Source organism: Cavia porcellus, unplaced genomic scaffold (genome assembly GCF_034190915.1).
Source record: "Cavia porcellus strain 051 isolate PalLab524CR breed Dunkin Hartley unplaced genomic scaffold, mCavPor4.1 scaffold_8, whole genome shotgun sequence".
Taxonomy (NCBI): Eukaryota; Metazoa; Chordata; class Mammalia; order Rodentia; family Caviidae; genus Cavia; species Cavia porcellus.
The window spans coordinates 72,134,184-72,152,416 of record NW_026947491.1 but is presented as its reverse complement, the minus strand read 5'-3'; the positions used below and the strand labels follow the sequence as shown (position 1 = coordinate 72,152,416).

General features: G+C 33.1%; 1 protein-coding gene and 1 long non-coding RNA gene across 5 annotated transcripts in view; one reads left to right on the top strand and one right to left on the bottom strand.

Moving 5' to 3' along the window:
- Ptprq (protein tyrosine phosphatase receptor type Q) overlaps positions 1 to 18,233 on the bottom strand; it is a 201,870-nt gene that overhangs the window by 46,287 nt on the left and 137,350 nt on the right. The window contains exons 29-34 of the mRNA XM_063255200.1: positions 16,827 to 17,071; positions 14,262 to 14,328; positions 11,759 to 11,917; positions 10,998 to 11,220; positions 9,190 to 9,263; positions 20 to 119 (exon numbers count right to left, since the gene is read on the bottom strand). Coding sequence (XP_063111270.1) covers positions 20 to 119; positions 9,190 to 9,263; positions 10,998 to 11,220; positions 11,759 to 11,917; positions 14,262 to 14,328; positions 16,827 to 17,071 — 868 coding nt within the window. The remainder of the gene's footprint in view (positions 1 to 19; positions 120 to 9,189; positions 9,264 to 10,997; positions 11,221 to 11,758; positions 11,918 to 14,261; positions 14,329 to 16,826; positions 17,072 to 18,233) is intronic.
- The window catches only part of LOC134477366 (uncharacterized), a 177,542-nt gene that overhangs the window by 64,906 nt on the left and 94,403 nt on the right, over positions 1 to 18,233 (top strand). The window lies entirely within an intron of this gene.

The window sequence follows — 18,233 nt, the reverse complement described above, 5'->3', positions numbered from 1 at the left end:
GAGTACAAATAAATCGTACCTTGCAAAGGCAAAAATAGCTGTTCCAAGAAGAATTATTGAAAGGATACACAAAGTGACTGAAAGAATGATCTCTACAGTTCTTTCTGAAAGTCCTTCACCTAGAAAAGAGGGGTGACATTATCATTAAAAATGTTATCATGGAATGCTATCTTGGGCCTCTAACCACAACAATATTTTCTTGGCAGATTGCTCCAGAATGCTCAAGAATCCTAAAATGTAAAAACTTGTTTACTTCTCTTTTAGATCTTTTAATTTTGGGACTCAGTGCTTAGCCTGTTTCATTTCTGTATCTGAACTCATACTTTTGTAAGACATCATGTTTCTAACTTTCATCTATATGATGATGGGTACTTAATTTTATCTGTTAGATCTCAGACTTGTATGTTCAACTATGTACTTTGAATAATTGACATATTTATGTAGAATGTAATTGAAATTTCAAAATCAGTGTGTCCCAAGCTGAGCTCCCACACTCTCCTCTTTTCAACTACATTTTTCCACATTTCAGTTGATAGAAATTCCACAATTCCAATTGCTCTAGTCAAAACCTAAGAGTCAAATTTGATTCTCTTTTTTTCAAAGAATTTTTTTAAATATAGTTTTTACTGAATAAAACCAGGGACCTTTGGAAAGACATCAGTGGAATAAAGAGTAAAGTGAATTCAAAACACAGCTACTTGAAAGCTAGGAAATTAACAAGGGCTAATGGCATGAAAAGAACAAGAGATCATCTTTAAGGGACTCCAACTAATTTGATGGAGTAATTTAAGCATTTTAATAAATAAAAACTGAAACAGATTGAAATAGATTGCATATATTTAAAAATTCATGAGCTTTAATATAATGTAATGAAATAAACAAAAAAATGAACTTACAGCAATAGATTTACCTACATCATTTCCCTATGCTAAATACTTTTACATTATAATTAAAAATTATAACTTTGTGCCTTTTCCACACGAACTAAGGTATAGATTTTTCAAATAGCCCTAGTTAAATATTAAAAAATTATTATAGTTCTCTTTAATAAATGTAGAAAAAATAAAATTAAGAAGTTAATAATTTCAGATTCCTAATGAAGTAGTTGATTCAGGTAATAATTATAAGCATATTTTACAGTGATCAAGAGGAAGTTTGACAGGGAATTGAACATTAACAGGCTGTTAGAATATCACCTTACAGATTATTTGCTGGTAATAAGTAGGAGCAAACAACTTCCTAATGAAGAATCACAGTGTTATCAATTACTGGTCAGTTTCAGCAACAATTATAACAAACAAATATTACATATTTTCTGATAGGGAAAATTGTGTTGTAAGCATCAACATCTGTAAAGGCTCCCCAATAGAAACGTGAATCATGAATATTCAGATTTTAGGTTTTGTTTCTAGTTTAGATATTGTTACAAGAAAGAGAAAGAAAGTATAAAATAAAATGATACGGCACCAAGAGAAAGCAATCATGTCCATCTGAAATATGAGGACTCTTACAAGATCATTCCTTTGGCTACTTCAATGAGCCTATGTCGTGGAGGGAACTAGATAAAGAGAAAAAAAGTCCTTGACATTAAAAGAATCTGAAGAGATATACGCAAAAATAAAGGACGATCTCAGCTGTATCCTGATTTTTAAAAATGATGAATAACAAAGTCAAAGATAATTTGGAAATGTATATAGTATTAAAATACACAGGATTTATTGTTGATTTTAACCTTGGAAATACAATAAAATGTATTTATTAAAGAGACATACTAAACATTTAAGGGTGAGATATAATACTGCCTATGAGTCATTATGAAATACCTTAGAAATAAGTGAATGAATAAAAAATAAAGTAAATGGCAAAGTATCATTACAAACATCTTGTTAATAGGCATGAAAGGGTCACGATGTTCCATTCTTTTTAGTTTGAGTTATGTTCCACTCTCTCCCTACACCTCTGCTTCTAGCACTGTGACCAGGTCTCCTCTCATCCTGTTGAATTACTCTATGGATTCCTAACAAAACTCCCTGAATCTCCACCTCCCTTTGTCCTCAACCATCTATTTTCAAAACAGCATCAGTGGTAATTTTTTGTAAAACATTACCTCTCTGCTGAAAATTTTCCTCATTGCTTACGGAGGAAAGCCTAAGTCCTCCCAATGCCTTGTGTGATCCGGACCCTTATTAGCTCAGTCCCCAGTTACCTCTCTGACACCTCTTTCATTCCTGCCTCCCTCACTCCTCTGGGCCAGGCCAGCTTCCTTACTGAGGCGTCACACCAGGATTCTTATGTTATGGGGCTTCTGCAGCACCTTGTTCCTCTGCGCTGAGAAGTAAAGCCATTTTGAATTTGCCTGGTTAGCTATTTCATTTCCAACAAGGGTACGCTCAAATATGCATTCTCAGTGACCACCTGTCATGGGCTGAATACACGTGTCCTGACAAAATTGATATGTTAAAGTCCTAACTTCCAGAGTGGCTGCATTTGGAAAAGCAGGAAATTAAAAGTTAAAGGAGGTCACAGGACTCATTAGATCTTCTTACTGGATAAGTGGCGTTATATAGAGACACAAAAAGACACCTCTGCATCTTTCTATCCTTTCTTCCTTTTCCTTCTCCTCCCCTCTTTCTCTCTTTTCCTTCCTTCTTACTTCTCCCACTGTCTTTATCATTACACATGCACCAAAGAAAGGCCTCTGAAGACACAACAGGAAAGCAACCAGAAAGAAGCACTTCACCGCAGAGGCTTCAAATGGGCGACAGTCTTCATCTTAGATGCCACACTGCGGCAAAGTGAACTTCTGTGGCTTCTGTTGTTTAAAATATTCGGTTTATGGTATTTTGTAGTGGCAGCCTGAGCAGACATCACCCCAGCTAAATGTGAACCAAAACTCCTTATACTTTCTCTTTTCATAACCCTTGTACTTTTTCTTTTTTCTACATATCTTTATCATCTTTTAAAATGTATTAAAATTCACTTGCATATTATTCTTATTGTTTATTATGTTTTTCTGTCTAGGATGTACATTTGCCAAAGATATTGATTCAAAACTCTTCCAAGTTCTGACTGCAGTAAGGGGCACACACTTAATGCTCCATAAATATTTGTCTAATTTGCTAATGAACAAATACTTTGATTTTGAAATATTTATTAAAATTTTCAGGATGAAGGTCAGACATTGAACATAGATATAAAAATTAAACATTGATCTTAGGCACAACTACTGATTATCATCATAAGCAATTTTAAGGTACATGATTTATAATTTTACTAAAGTGAGTGTTTCAGTTCAATGAGAAAATAGATTATCTATAAATCACACAGATTAATATTTCATCTTTCTTCTCTTATGAAATAGTGCCAATATGTTAGCCTTCCTGTGGCTATTCTTCATGACAGACATGAATAAGTACTGAATTTTAAATAGTTATCACACCTTTATCGTCCCTAGGATCTCCAGCTAAATTTAAATGATGCTGTAGCAACATGTTGTCTCATAAGTATTATACCGATGCCTTTTTTATACATCAGAATATGAATGGATTATTTTTTGCCAAATTTTACATATAACTCTAATTTTATACCCTTTAGAATGGAAGCATGAAGATGAATAAAGAATCAACTTTATGTTACATTGCATCATTGGGCATTAGAAATCAGTCAGAAAAATGTTTCATAGACCACAAAAACTATTGTAGATTAGATTACCATTTCAAAGCACTGGCTAAGTGAGGAAATGACATACAGTATATTAACAAATGATATGTAATCCTCTGGGCACATGTATTACAAAGGTGTCACTAGGAGTGTACAAAATGTACCCTGATTGTCAGTTACGCTTGCTGATTCACTGTTATGCATAGAGCCACAGTGTATTACAGCACAGAATGAGCTCACATCTCCACATCCTTTTACAGAAAATGGAATTCTTTTACTTGATTTTTTCTATAACATGTGCAAGTCATTTCCTGACTAGATTTAAAATCCCGTGACAGAGCAAATTAAACTACTTGCATAATGCATTGTACTACTATAATTGAGCCACTCGTAATTAGGGGTCTGTAATTTTTCGTATGCTTTATTTTCTGACTAAAATTATCCTTTTTAAATTCAGAATATAGGTCCAACTTTAAGCTTTAGAAATATCTATAAGAAGAACCTTAAACTAAATGAGAGATAGAAAGCTCCTAGTCCTTTTCATATGGGTGCCCATAAGGTGAAAGGTTTTTAATTATTTTTTAAAAAATGTTCTTAGAAGAAACACACTGGGAGAACTTTCTTCCCCTTTTGGCCTAATGGTAGTCATCTGAGACACTCAACACTGAACAAAGAATTTACTAAATGTTATTGAATTTCATAACTCATGAAACATATTTAGACAGGAGGAAGGCATCAGTGTCTGAGGCAATATGTTATTATTCCATTCAGTCATTCTATATTATATATGTATATAGCACAGCATTACTTTTAGACCTCCTAAAATATATGAATATAATATTCAGTAAAAAATCCGAATTTACACTACCAAAAAATTGAAAGAAATATAAACTAAAATGCCTAATGAGGGGGGATGTTATTTTATTTCAAATTGGCAAAATTCTAAAAGGAGATCCTGAACCATATTGACCAAGCATAGGAAAAAATCACCCTTCTCCATTTCTTAAAAAATAAAAAGAAATCACCAAATCTGTATGTAAAGCAACGCATACTAAATTTGTGAATGTTAATCTCAAAAAGCCAAGACAATGAGATAAGGAAAAAAAGAAACTAGAAATAATAAAAATATTGAGAAGAGATCATGATTTAGGAAGGATAGGAAGCCTGTTGGAACACAGACATCACTAACAATAATGCAACTGGAAGCTACCTGTTACTCAGTCATTCTCAGACACTGACAGAACGGTTATGACAGCACTGATTGGATTCATGTTTCCTGGGACTGCAGGCTGCTGCTGCCATCACCTTTGCCATGATTAAAACCTTGGGCAAATTGTTTAAGAACTTAATACTTCAAATTTCTTACTTACAAATCGAGACTATATATGAAACAGAAGTCATATTATAAAGTTATGTTGAAGAATATGTAAGTATATGTAAAATCACTTAGAAGGTTTGGAACATACACAATGTCAGTTATGTTTACATATTTTACATTAATGCATTCACTCATGCATCTGAATGAATTTCTATTAGCTTATAGGGTATGTATTTATATTCTCATTTTATAAATAATATTTCAAAACTTAAAGAATTTGTTAAGTAACTAATTGAAAGTCACATCAATTCAATATATACTAAACTGCCTGAAATATGTCTGTCTGACTACGGGGTTGTGAGGTCCTCCACTGCATCACCACTGTCTTATTAAAAATCCAAAACTTGCCTCTCCTTTGGTGCCTTGGAGAAAGTGATCCCTTTGGCCATTAATGATACAGAGCAAGTCACTTTTTCTAAGTGTATATTACTGAAACATTTCATTGTTAGCACAGTAGTTAAATGAGGAGTGTTATAACAAAAGAAAACAATCGCAGAGTGCCTTCACCATGGAGTTTAGTTTTATCTTTTTCAGCTGAGAGCCCTGTAAGGTGCAGAAAGGGGTGTCTGGTTTTCAAATCACAGGAATCCTCTTTAATTAAGTCTTGTAATCAAAACACTGCCTATAATCAGTTTCTATAAACTGATGTGCCTAAAGAGAATTTTAAAAGGTGGGGGGGGGTTAAGAGAGTTTCTTACAAATTATGTTAATAAAATGCTAATGTTCAGTCTTAAGTGAAAACAAAATCAAGTAAATTTTAAGTACATTTTAGGATTAAAATGACACCTCTGTCACTTCCCCTATATATTCCTACAGGTCATACAAATTTCTGTAAGTGCAAACTTGTCTTTTACAGACACATCCTATCTAGCAAAGTCCTGCATGTCCCCTTCTCACTTTAGTTGGTCCCTTTCACTGAACACAAAACTTTTTAAGTCTGGTGGTTCTGTTATCCCTACTTTAATCCTACATAATGGCATTTCTGAGAGGCATTACTATCACCAAAATCTTCTGCACAAACACAGTCTTGTCAAAACTTTTAAGTCCCAAAGTTTAACTGACAAGCAACTCAGCTTGGAACTTGTTACTAGTGGTGTGCAAAACTATCAGTGAATGACTGCTGTTCACTAGGGGTTGGATCACCAAGACAGAATTCAAGACTTCTCCGGCTGAAGACGAAGATTACATGTGTACTTAAGTCTTCTGTGGCCTGCCAAGGAATGCTAGGACCCACTAATGTACTGGAACTGATGCAACCTATGTTAACACATGACATATTTAAAAGACTTAACGACCCTGCATCACCTTCTGATGACACTGGATGTATCACATCACTTTATTTTTTGTTTGTCCCCATTCTCATAGCTATGAAATTCTTGTAATAGATTTCTGCTCATTGTAGAAATGATCTATTTTGTTTCCTTTCTGACTATTTAACCTTTGTCTTTTGTGATGATGCTCTTTTGCCAAGAATTATTTTCACATTACAGCTCTTACAAATATCTTCTCTCCCATTTGTCACTGTTTTACTAGTTATGTAAATGTTAAAGACTGAACTCCAGTCTCAGAGCTGCTGTCTATCAGGAAAAAAGGCCTGAGAAGGCCAGTAGAAAAAGTGACCCCAAAGGTTATACACATATCATTGGCCTACAAATAACATACTGAGCTCTGAGAAATTTGACAGTAGATATGTGGCAACCTCCCTGTGTCTGCCTCACCAGCTCAGTGGCTTCCTACCTGCTGTGTCCCGTTCCCAGTCCTTCAGTCTCTGTGTCTCTAACCTTCACAGGTTTTCGTGCTTTGTACCACATTCCACATCTCCTGTATACTCTAGACTTCTTTGTTACCCGGACAACTGAGATAGTAGTGGTTATGATTCCAAGGTAGGAACCGGAGAAGTGATTGTGTATCTCGCTCACTTGTAGAATTGTGTATCTTATTCTACTCCCTGGCTGTGAGTGGAGGAAAGAAAGAGGCCACTGCTGAAGAGATTACAGTGTTTTTATAAAGCCTGTCATTGGCCACAGGGATGCAATCTGACAGACTCTAAGGATGCATGTACCAGGACACCATGGTACCTGATTCTTGTCTCTCTGTTACCCTGAACGTCTCAACTTTAAATCTCAGATAAGTGGTCTAAGCATTTCCTTCCATTGATAATCTGTATGGAAGAGCAAGTTTAAGAAAAACGAAGCACATGATACCCACGCAGCAAGTCTAGTCCCTTTCAGCACTGCTACGATGAAGTACTATCTCCCTATGACACAGTCGTTATCCATCTGTTTTGTGTTTCTTATCTTCTACTAAAAACGGCACTGGGTCACTATTAGCTGAAGTAATAGCTCCTGGATGCTTAAGCCTACAGATATTTATTTCACTGTGTAGAATTACTGTGTACACTCACCTAACAAGAAATACTCAGCAAAATTACAAATCTAGTGAACTAACTTTAAAATGATTAAGTTATTGGAAAAATTAATCAACCCAATGATGTTATGAAATTAGTTTAGCCAAATTAATTAATTTTATTCCTCTGTAAACATCTGTACAGCAAACCACATGCTGCTTCTTTACTGTTCGAAGTAGCAGTTTCTCTGTTTAGAGGCTGCTGCGCTTTCCCTGTTGAGAAGTCACTTGTTTTTTTAAGTTAATATTTTCACAAACTGATAGAATTTCTGCCTGAAAATGGTAGAATACTCTTTCTGCAGTCAAATCTATTACGTCTCATGGTGTAATGAAAAACAGCACACTAGAACCTAAGCAACACCGCAATCTTCCATCTTTAGGTGATATTCAGAAATGCACTATTTTCTTCGTTGCTTAAGCTAATATATATATTAGGGGTTGAAGGGGTTGGTGCAGAAGAAATAGGAAGTTGTTATCCTCTTGATGCAGTCTAGAAAAATAATTTCTCAAAAATAAGAATACTTCTAAAATATTTGAATAAAATCCATCTACTAGAAGCTATAAAGCAATTAAAATTTGCTAAGTAAAAATTATTAATACATTTACATATTGGCATTTTATCTAAGCCTTTCAACAGTCCTTCAGAGAAAATACTGTCATTTCGGTTTTTCAAATACTTAAGATGACAGATATTATTTGTTTTTCAGTAGCAGAGCCAAGGTTTGAATCTATATCTCAGTCTTATATTTATATTGTAGTGGTTTGGGATTCCTTTGATGTGATGCTGGATTCTTGCACCAGGTATTTAACTACTTAAACACTGTGAGCCTGATGTCCTCACCTACAAAATGCTGCAAACAATAGCTCTTAATTCAGAGTCTCTCGTTCTCAGCAGTATTAGCAGGAGGGTTGTCTGCTACACTGTAGGAACTCACCAGCATTGCAACCTTTGCCTGCTACATGCCAGAGGTATACGCCACCACCACCACCATCCCTCAGGTATGACAACAAAATATGGCTCCAGACACTCTCAAGTATTGCCATAGAAACAGGAGTCAGACCAGTTGAGAAACACTGGCCCAGATTAAAGAACAGTTGTAAAGACAGTTGTAAAGAACAGTTGTAAAGACAGTTAATATATGAGAAAAAGCTAGATTTGTGTCTGTCACAAAATATTTAATGTTAGATATGATTATAATGACAATGGTGGTGGTGACTATATACATACAGTATATATTTTATAAATATATACTATATATGTGACTAAATTACATTTGTGTTTTATTGAGACTTAATTTATGTGGATATAATTAAGACACTTGTACAAGAGTAGAAAGTAAGAATATCACTATAATAAATAGGACTTACAAGCTTCTAGCTTTTAAAATTATAAAAGAGAAAATTTCCGTAATCTTCTTTCTTTTTTATTGTGTAACAATGATTTATTATAAAACTATATATTAAAAACTAAGTATCTAGGATAATGTGATCAGATGCCAGAAAAGAAGCTGTATCTAACAAAATCCATATTCAAATTTCAGCTGAAGAACTATCCAAACTTTAGAAGAAAATTAAACATACTATTTTCCTTAGTTAATTAATCCTAAAACGAATTTGTACTTAAAAATACCCAGTCATAGGATTAGATAGATATATTAAACATTATACTAAATATTTAATAAATGTTACAGCTATATAAATATGTTGAGATTATAGATTAAAATAATTTACAAAATCTGTCTTACCTAAAGTCTTAATAGGGTCAGAATAATCAGAGTCGGTAAATTGTCCCATAACATTTGTGGCTCTAAATTTAAACCTATAAGATCAAGTAAATGTAGCGTCAACAATTTGCACATCACATTACTTTTTTTCTGTAAATAATTTAACAAATAGTTATGAAAACTTTTTCAAAAGAAATGAATTTAAGAAATGTAAATTTTGAAACTAAGCCAACACCAGGAAAAATTTATATTATATATTCATGAAATGAATAATTCATTATCTTGCTCTGGGATTATTGAATTTAACAGGTCAATGACTAAAAATTTGGTTAAACTCAATTAACAGCCAGTTGAATCCACTGAAGCAATCACCTCCCACATAGATTTATTTGGATGGAATGATTAAATATCTGTAAAAATGTGTTATACTAATACACTTAACAAATCCAAAGCATAATAATTGTTATAACTCAATCATCCTTAGAAGTGCAAGTGAATTAGATTACAGTGAGCATACAGAACTTGTCTCACTCACATGCACACACAATGCGTCTTATTTCTGTGTGTGCACAGTCATACTTTCCCATTTTATGCTTTTATGATATTTGAAATGCAAAGATACACAAGAGAATGAAGCTTAGAAATGAATGAGTGATTCTAAGTATCCTCAAGAATAAATGAAATTTGTCTACAGGAGTAAAAAGCATCAAAATATGTTCCATCATTGAATAAACTCCTTAAGATGAATGCAAATATCATGTACTCCTGACATATATGAATAAAAATTTTTAAGTTTAGTTTCATGTTCAAAAACCCCTAAACCTAAAATGTCCAGGGCTTTACAACTTTAACCAATAAATTATAATACAAGCTTTATTCTATATAATGATCAAATTCTTATTATTATATTTGCTTTAGAATGAGTCTGGTTAGGAAAAAAGATGCAAAATAAAAATAAAATTGGAAATTTTATGAAATATTATTTTCAAAATTGTCATATATTCAGTTCAAGCAATAACCTATAATTTGAGCCAAAGTAATTATTTTTAACAATAAGTAATAGGACATTAATTTTAATTGACTAATTTCCCTAACCTTTCTAATGCTTACTTGGTCTTAGATGTTTACAAAGAATTTAACAGTGATTTAACTAGAAGACAAGAAAATGTGTTTTAAAAATTAATTATAAACATATTGGAATGAAATAAGGTTAAAGAACATTATTTTAAAAATTGTGATCTTATGATATAAAAATAATATTGGTGAATTCATTCAATAGAACAATTGATTTGACAAAGATTTCAGTAAAGCCAAAATATCAGCATTTGCTTTCAATATATTGTTATTAAAGGATACAAATTTCTAAAATGATGAACTAAGTAAAAAAGAGTTTGGTCATGCATTCAGATATTTGATGGGATAAGCTGCAGGGAATTAGTGCTATGAATGACATACAAAAGGAAACCATCATTAACTGAAATTATAATAGTTTTTCATGACAAAATAGTGAGTAAAAATAGCCATACTTGTTTCTTTAGAGAAAATTATATTATCCTACTTCCTTATATTCCTTAATATTTCATTTTTCATATTGCACTCATATAATATCATATCAAATCATAATTTCTGGTAGGTTTGCCTGCTTCCCCTAAATGCTGTGTGTTAACAGAATGAAGGATAATATCTCGTTTTCCTTTTATTCCTAGTGCCTGAAACTTTAGGGCTACTAAACATGATAGATGTCCAATGTCTACCGAAATGATGAGTTAGATGAATAACTGAAAGACATTTACAAGCTAGCTAACACAGTGCATGGTTGTCATACTTACAAATACTGCTTTTTTGGTTTCAGAGGTCCATTGCAAATTTTTTCTTCATTACCAGGAATCATACATGCATTATCAGCACCTATGACATAGATTTCTTCATTGCCACTGAACTGTGTCTTTCCTTCTATACATGGAGGATTAGGGAAGCCTTCATTTGTAAAATATGGCCTTGCTTTATTAAAATATGCATCATACCACTTGGTCACATTTCCATCATTCTGAGCTATTTTCAGGGGAAAAAGAGAATAAAGATTATAAGTGATTTATATATGGATTTTACATTTATAAAGACTGTTTTTATAACTGCATTAGAGGAATCTGGATGCAACATCAGTCACTCCATGAACCATAGGGGGGATAATTCAGCAGACCTACCTGGATATAGGTAGCCCTGTCCTTCTATATCATGTCCAAATCTATGCATTGTAAAGGATGACTTCCTAGATGGAGAAAGACCATTCCCCAGGGTCATCATCTGTTTATACCTCCCAGGAAGCTATAAGGGCTCCATCTTGTCAAAATCAAAACAATCTTTCTAACATGGGGAGTAAATTAGTCATATAATTTAAATATGCCTTTTCTCATTTTCATATTTTAGGTATAAATAAACGATTGCTGTAACAAACAATAGTATTGACAATCTAGAAATCTCAAGATTTGTGTGATAATCAGTGTCAGTTTAATTTATTAATTTGAACTGAAAGTTCTTTGGTCTTCAGAAGGTCACATTCTACAGATTAGCATTAATTGAGTCTTGATACCTCCTGTTTCTGCCACAAGCACTTGTACATTTTTGATGGGTCCATGATCATCATTGTAGTAACATATTGGCATTCTGATTGTAATTGTTGTGGAAGTCACAAGCAGTTTTCCTGTGGCATCATAAATAGGGATTGGCTTGGTTTTTGGCCGTGCTGGAGCTGTAATGTGAGAAACATTGCTATTACTGATTTTTGGTTCCTCAATAGTAAAAATATATTCAAAGTTTCATTTCATAATAACAATTAATAAATGTAAGTGATGACAAACATAAGTAACAGATGAAACACAGAAATGTTTGGACACAGCAGATCTTCAGTAAATATTAACACATGAAACTATGGTAAACTATGTACTTTAGATTTACCTGCAAAAATGCCACCCAAGTATGTTTTTCAGGTATCCAACTCCTTTTTATTTGACAAAAAATTCAGTTTCTTTTTTTTTTATTTTAAAGACAGTAAGACAAAACAGAACATAACAGAGTGGATCAGAACAGAGCAATGTAAGCAAAACAGTATTTCACCAGAAGACAACCCATAATTAACAGTAACTACCACGATGTCTCTTTCTTTGAAATAGTTGAGTATCACTTCATATACAATAGTTTCAAACATAACAAAATAGTATAAAAACATTCAAGAGAATGAGAGTATTACAGGGTTTTCAGAACCAAATAACAGAAAACAAACAATGGCTACTATATTATCTCATTTTCCATAGGAAATTTGTTTATACTTTCACACATAATATAATCCAATAAGGTACAACATGATAGAGCCAATGGAAACACAAGAGCAAGAGCATGGTAGGTTTTTATATATATGTCCTCATTCATAAAGATTTTTATAAATGCATGAAATATTTACATTTAACTAACATTTTAATATAAAGTTTTTCTTTTATTCCTTTTAGCTATTACATTGCAATTATGTCTACCACAGAATAACAAAGAAAATTAATATGGTGTGATTTACACATTTCTTTGTAGTCTTTGAGGTCATTTAATGGATGGTTTGAAGATTTTATGCATTTGTACATCTCAAAGTAGAGAAGTTAACAATTAAAATCAAATAACTAATATTTATAGAGTTAAAGCTCTATTAATTATCCACTAGTGGAAAAATAAAACTCCTTCTTTCACGTAACTGTGTATTTCTTAATAGCGTAAGTCCTAGGTGCTGTCTTACAATTTTTTAAGATGATATCTTTTAATCTTCATAACTTATAAGCAGAATTAGTTCGTTTTGCAGGCCTACGGAGGTTTTGAAACTCTCTCCAAGTCAAGTAATTATACAGTAGGCAATCTAGGATTCAATGTCAAGAATTTAATCTTAACCCAGCCTAATGATTTTGTATAAAAGGAGAAAAGTTAATTTTCCCTTTAGAAAGAAAGGGTAATAGGTGACATTCTAAAAATGGCCCAGACATTTCAGTTTTATTGTTATTTCCCTGAAAGTTATACTAAATATTTTTAGAGAGATAAAATAATCAGTTGCATGATTTCAGTCTACAAAGAGCTGGACAAGGTGGTGCACGTCTGTACTCTCAACACTCTGAGAGGCTGAAGCATGAAGATAGTGAGTTCAAGGCCAGCCTGGGAAATTTAAACACTGAGAAATACCCAGCTTCAATACTTAAAAAAAGGGCTGAGTATGCAGATCAATATGAAAACCCTGAGTTCCATTACAATTGAAGACTCCCTCCCTGCAAATAAAACACTAAACCCAAACAAAGCAAAACAAAATTTACAGAAGGGAAGTCACCAGAATTTACAGAAGAGAAGTACAAACAGCCCTACTTTTGTAGTGGTTGTAGGTCACTTTGGGGGGGAGGCAAATTTTAGTTATATTTTCTATATATAATATCTGTCAGAATAATGAATTGACAGGTTTAAATACGGTGTGCATCTTAAAGTTGATTGTATAATATCAGTAAACACTGATCAATTGAAAAACATTGACTTCTAAAATAGTCAAGCAATCTAAATAGACCTTGTTGAAATGTAAGCATAGGTAATGTAAACAAGCTTTCTTTTTTTAAAAAAAAATCCAGGGTATAAAATTTGTCTTTGAGCCAAGCATGGTGGCAAATGCTTGTAACTCCAGTACTCTGAGAGGCTAAGGCAGGAGCAACACAAGTCTTTAGGCAACTTGGCAAGGCTCTGTCTCAACATAAGAAATAATGAAATATGTAGTAGTTCAATGTAAGTGTTCTGCACTCCCATTATGAGGGAAAAAAAAGAAATAAAAGTTTAAGCTTACAATAAAGAAATATAAGATAAAAAGAGGGTATTCTTTTATTTAACATGACAGTTTTCATAATAATTTAGTCACTTAAACATAGTTTTAATAAGCATACATTATTACTTAATATATGCTAATTATATGCATCTACATCATTTAAAGGCTTGCCTAAATCCTTAACTCTAGGATGGAATTTAAATTATAATCATTCTTTGATTAAGCACACAGCATTTTATTGGTAGGCATCTCATGTATGTACCTTTGATATCCATGGTTATTCTCATCTGAACTTTTGGCCCTGCACCAGCACTATTGATTGCATAAACCTGGAACAAACAAACATTTTGTTAGTGCTTTAAAGTCCCTGTTTATGTGTACATATGACTGAATATGACTATATATAATCTTAAGTTTTTCTTAAAAGCAACTACCTAGTTATCCTTTTGGCCCTCACCTATGACCCTAGCACTCCGGGAGGCTGAGGCAGGAGTGATGCAAGTTCAAGTATATCCTGGACAGTTTAGTGACTTAATGAGGCCATGTATAAAAAAAAAATTTAAAATCCTAGAGATGTAGCTTTGTGAAGGTCCTGTTTTTCATCTCCAGTGCTGAAAATTGAAAGAAAGAAAGAAAGAAAGAGAGAGAGAGAGAGAGAGAGAGAGAGAGAGAGAGAGAGAGAGAGAAAGAAAGAAAGAAAGAAAGGAAGGAAAAAAGAAAAGAAACTAATGCCTGCAATGCAGTCTATTAATTATATTTTCTTGTACCCACTTAAATGAATACACTGCATGTAAGAATAACATTTACAAGCAACTATTTATTAAAAATGATATTCTAGTACTAAGCTCTGACAGCGATGACTGAGTAACCTGAACAGCCCTATTGGAGACCAACGATCATGGCACAAGAACAGAGCTGAAGTCACTGGATCTACACTCTCTCTTTATTTAATTATAACATCTGTTCCTTCTCTCTTAGCTAGATAACTCTGGCCTCCTTTAAATCCATATTCAAGACCCTCTTTTTTTGCTTCTGAGATGAAATCCTATTCCCTCTGCCTCCCAGTTTTCCTGTATTAAATCATCCCTCTGAAAGTTGCCCTTCATGCCCTTCTTCACCCCTGCCCCAAAGTATCTGGTGCTGTAACCTGCATAATGCAGCATATACACATAAAGCATTTCTGTTTATATAGAGAGGGTGATTTACACAAATGTGAATCCTTTCGATTAACTTTGTGTTTCAGAAACACAGACTCTGCTTTCATTCACTTCATCTTGTTAATCAGAATAAAGACTACATCCCTGGCCAATTTAATTGCATTTGATAAACAATCTAGTACCTTATATCATACTGTAATTAACATTTGCTGTATACATTAGTGACCCATTCTTTATAATCTGTATTTTAAAAATGTTTTTTACTGAATTAAAGTATGCTAATCCATATAATGTGATAGATATAGTAAATAAACCAAGCCCATAAATTAGTTAAAATAATTAAAAGAAATGTTTATTGATGCTTCTAGATCTAAAAAGGAAGTACTGAAAATGAAAAGTGATATTATGGGTGGCTCATTACTTTTATTTCTTTACATATAATCTAATATTTAAGCAAGATAATGGATGAGAAGGTTGAATAGCATTCCTTGAATAGCAGTGTGCAATGTCATTTGCAAACCTTGCTAAATGAATGTAGGCAGATGTTGAATCAGTAGTCACTACAGGTTCCAACATTATACATTTCTAATAAACCTCAAGGTGTTACGGATGCTCTAAATTACATTCTGCAAACAGGGTATTGAAATATTTTTGTTAAATTATAAATTATCTGCACTGTGGTTTATTTCTTATTCTCTTACTTTTATCTCTTACTGTTCTTTTATTCACAATGGTCAGTTTCTCTTATGCACAGTAGCCAAAATTGATATAGTATTCACTCTCTACAATAGCTATAAACATTGAGTCCTCCTAATAGTCCTCCAGAGAAGTTGCTGCTCCTATTACCAATTTGTCAAGAGAAAAACCTGACACACAGGCCTGATGAAGCTGCCTAGTCACAGAATCCAGAATTTGCACCCAGATCAATTTTTCTTCTTAATCATTAGCCTTTCTTTGATAGATAGTCTTCTCAAAAGCAATTCTCCTAGTGTGCACACAAAAGGAATCTCAAAAAGCTAGACAACCTAAAGATATGCGGTAACTAAAGGAAAGAATATATAATATTTGTTAACAATGTTCTGATAATCATAGACTTGGTAGGAAGGTTCATTGGCATGTTACTGGAAGATTTAGATCGAACTCTATGCTTCTTATAAGATTATTTTTGAAGCAAATACTTCCATTTGAAAATAGAAAATGCACAAAAAGAAACACGATGAAACAAATTTTGTGTATGCTTTTGCATATGTATATGAATTCACACATATATTCATGCTAGATACAGTTATTTCTGCCTTTTGCTTTTGCAATTTGCTTCTACGTTTTTCATTTTATAGTGACACAGCTTCCTTTTAGACAGTTACTTCATTTATACTGCTTTTTAATAAGCATTTTCACTCTTCCTTTTTTACATGTCTACTATTAGTGTGCAAACTTGATTATCCACATATTTTAATAGCGCTTGTGTTATTATAACAGGAAATTGAAAATCTCATTCTTTAGAATAATTTTGACATTTTAAAATAATCTCATAAAAGAAGTAGGAAATATGATGTATTTCTACACAAGTATAATCTATGTCATCTACACAAAGTAGAGTATTTACAAATGCCAACCTTGTAAACCAAGTTTGTAATTTAGATACATAATTAAAAGTCATGGATGCTTACACTGATATTGTATGTATGTCCACCTTTTAGTCCTTCTAACAGTGCAACGACAGACGTGTCCGTTTTCTGGATAATACTGAGGTTGTGAATCTGGATGGCAGTGGGATCATCTTCTCGGTAAACCAATGCCTGGTATACTTGGATATTTCCATTAGGGTGAGAAGGAGGAAGGAACGTTAACTGAAATTTTGTGACTTCATCTGGTATCTTCTGAAATGTCATGTTGTTAGGTGGATCCTTGGGGGCTAAAATGAAATATTTACAATTAAATTATTTTTTAAAAGTATTCTTTTGCTTATCATGTAAAATTTATTTACTTCAAATCCTGTTTCTAAGGAGTACTACACAAATAGTTGAAACTGTTGCTAGCCAATGCATCAGAAAATTGTTGGTATCTATTGTTCACAGAAAGCATAAAGGTGATCCAACTGGATTGTTTGTTTACTTATTTTGTCTTATATGTGCACTTAATTTGATATGGAATATATTTCTTGAGGGATTTCAAAGTTTTTCATTTCAAAAAGGAAGTGAACTGGGCATGGTCACACATGCTTGTAATCCCAGCACTCAGGAGGCTGAGGCGAGGAGCCTTGGAAATTCAAGGCCAATTTGTATTACATACTGAGTTCAAGGCCAGCCTGGACTGCATAGTGAGATCCTGTCTCAAAACAAACAAACAAACACCAAAAGGAGTATAAACATTATAACCGCAAATACTTACTAAAAAAAAAAAAGGAAAAGGCTAGAGAGATGGATAGAGAAAGGATGGAAGCGAGGGAATGGGGATGGGAAAAGGAATTAAAATGTATTATATACAAGTGTGTACCAGTTTCCCTCAAGCAGTGTAAACCTTATGCACTACAATCATGTACCAATCAAAAGTAAAATAATGCAGATTTCCAGCAAGTGGCCAAAATAGTACAAACATTCCTATGCAAACTTCTTTCCCCTTTCTCCTGTGGTGCTGTCTCCTACCACTGTGGGTCAACAGAGAACAAAGGAATTTAAATTCATATGGTATTTTTAGTTATAATACAGACCTTATTCTGACTTCCGTCTATGTGGGTATAGTTCTATACAATTTTATACCATATATAGATTTCTGTGATCACTGCCACAAACAAGCTACAAAAGTGTTCTGTCGTCCTAAAGAAACTACTTCCCAACATTCCCTCGTATTTTTACTAGACAATATATTGCCTTGTACAACACCTGTTTTTCTCCACTTCTACAATTGTGTCCCTTTTTAAAAGAACAGTATCATAATGTGTCTTTGAGGATTGTTGTATGTATTAATAGCTTGTTATCTTTTAGTGTGAATAATGTTACATTTTATGGATATGACAAAATGATGTTACATTTTCTGGATATGACACATTAGTTTAACTATAGGAAGACATTTGAATT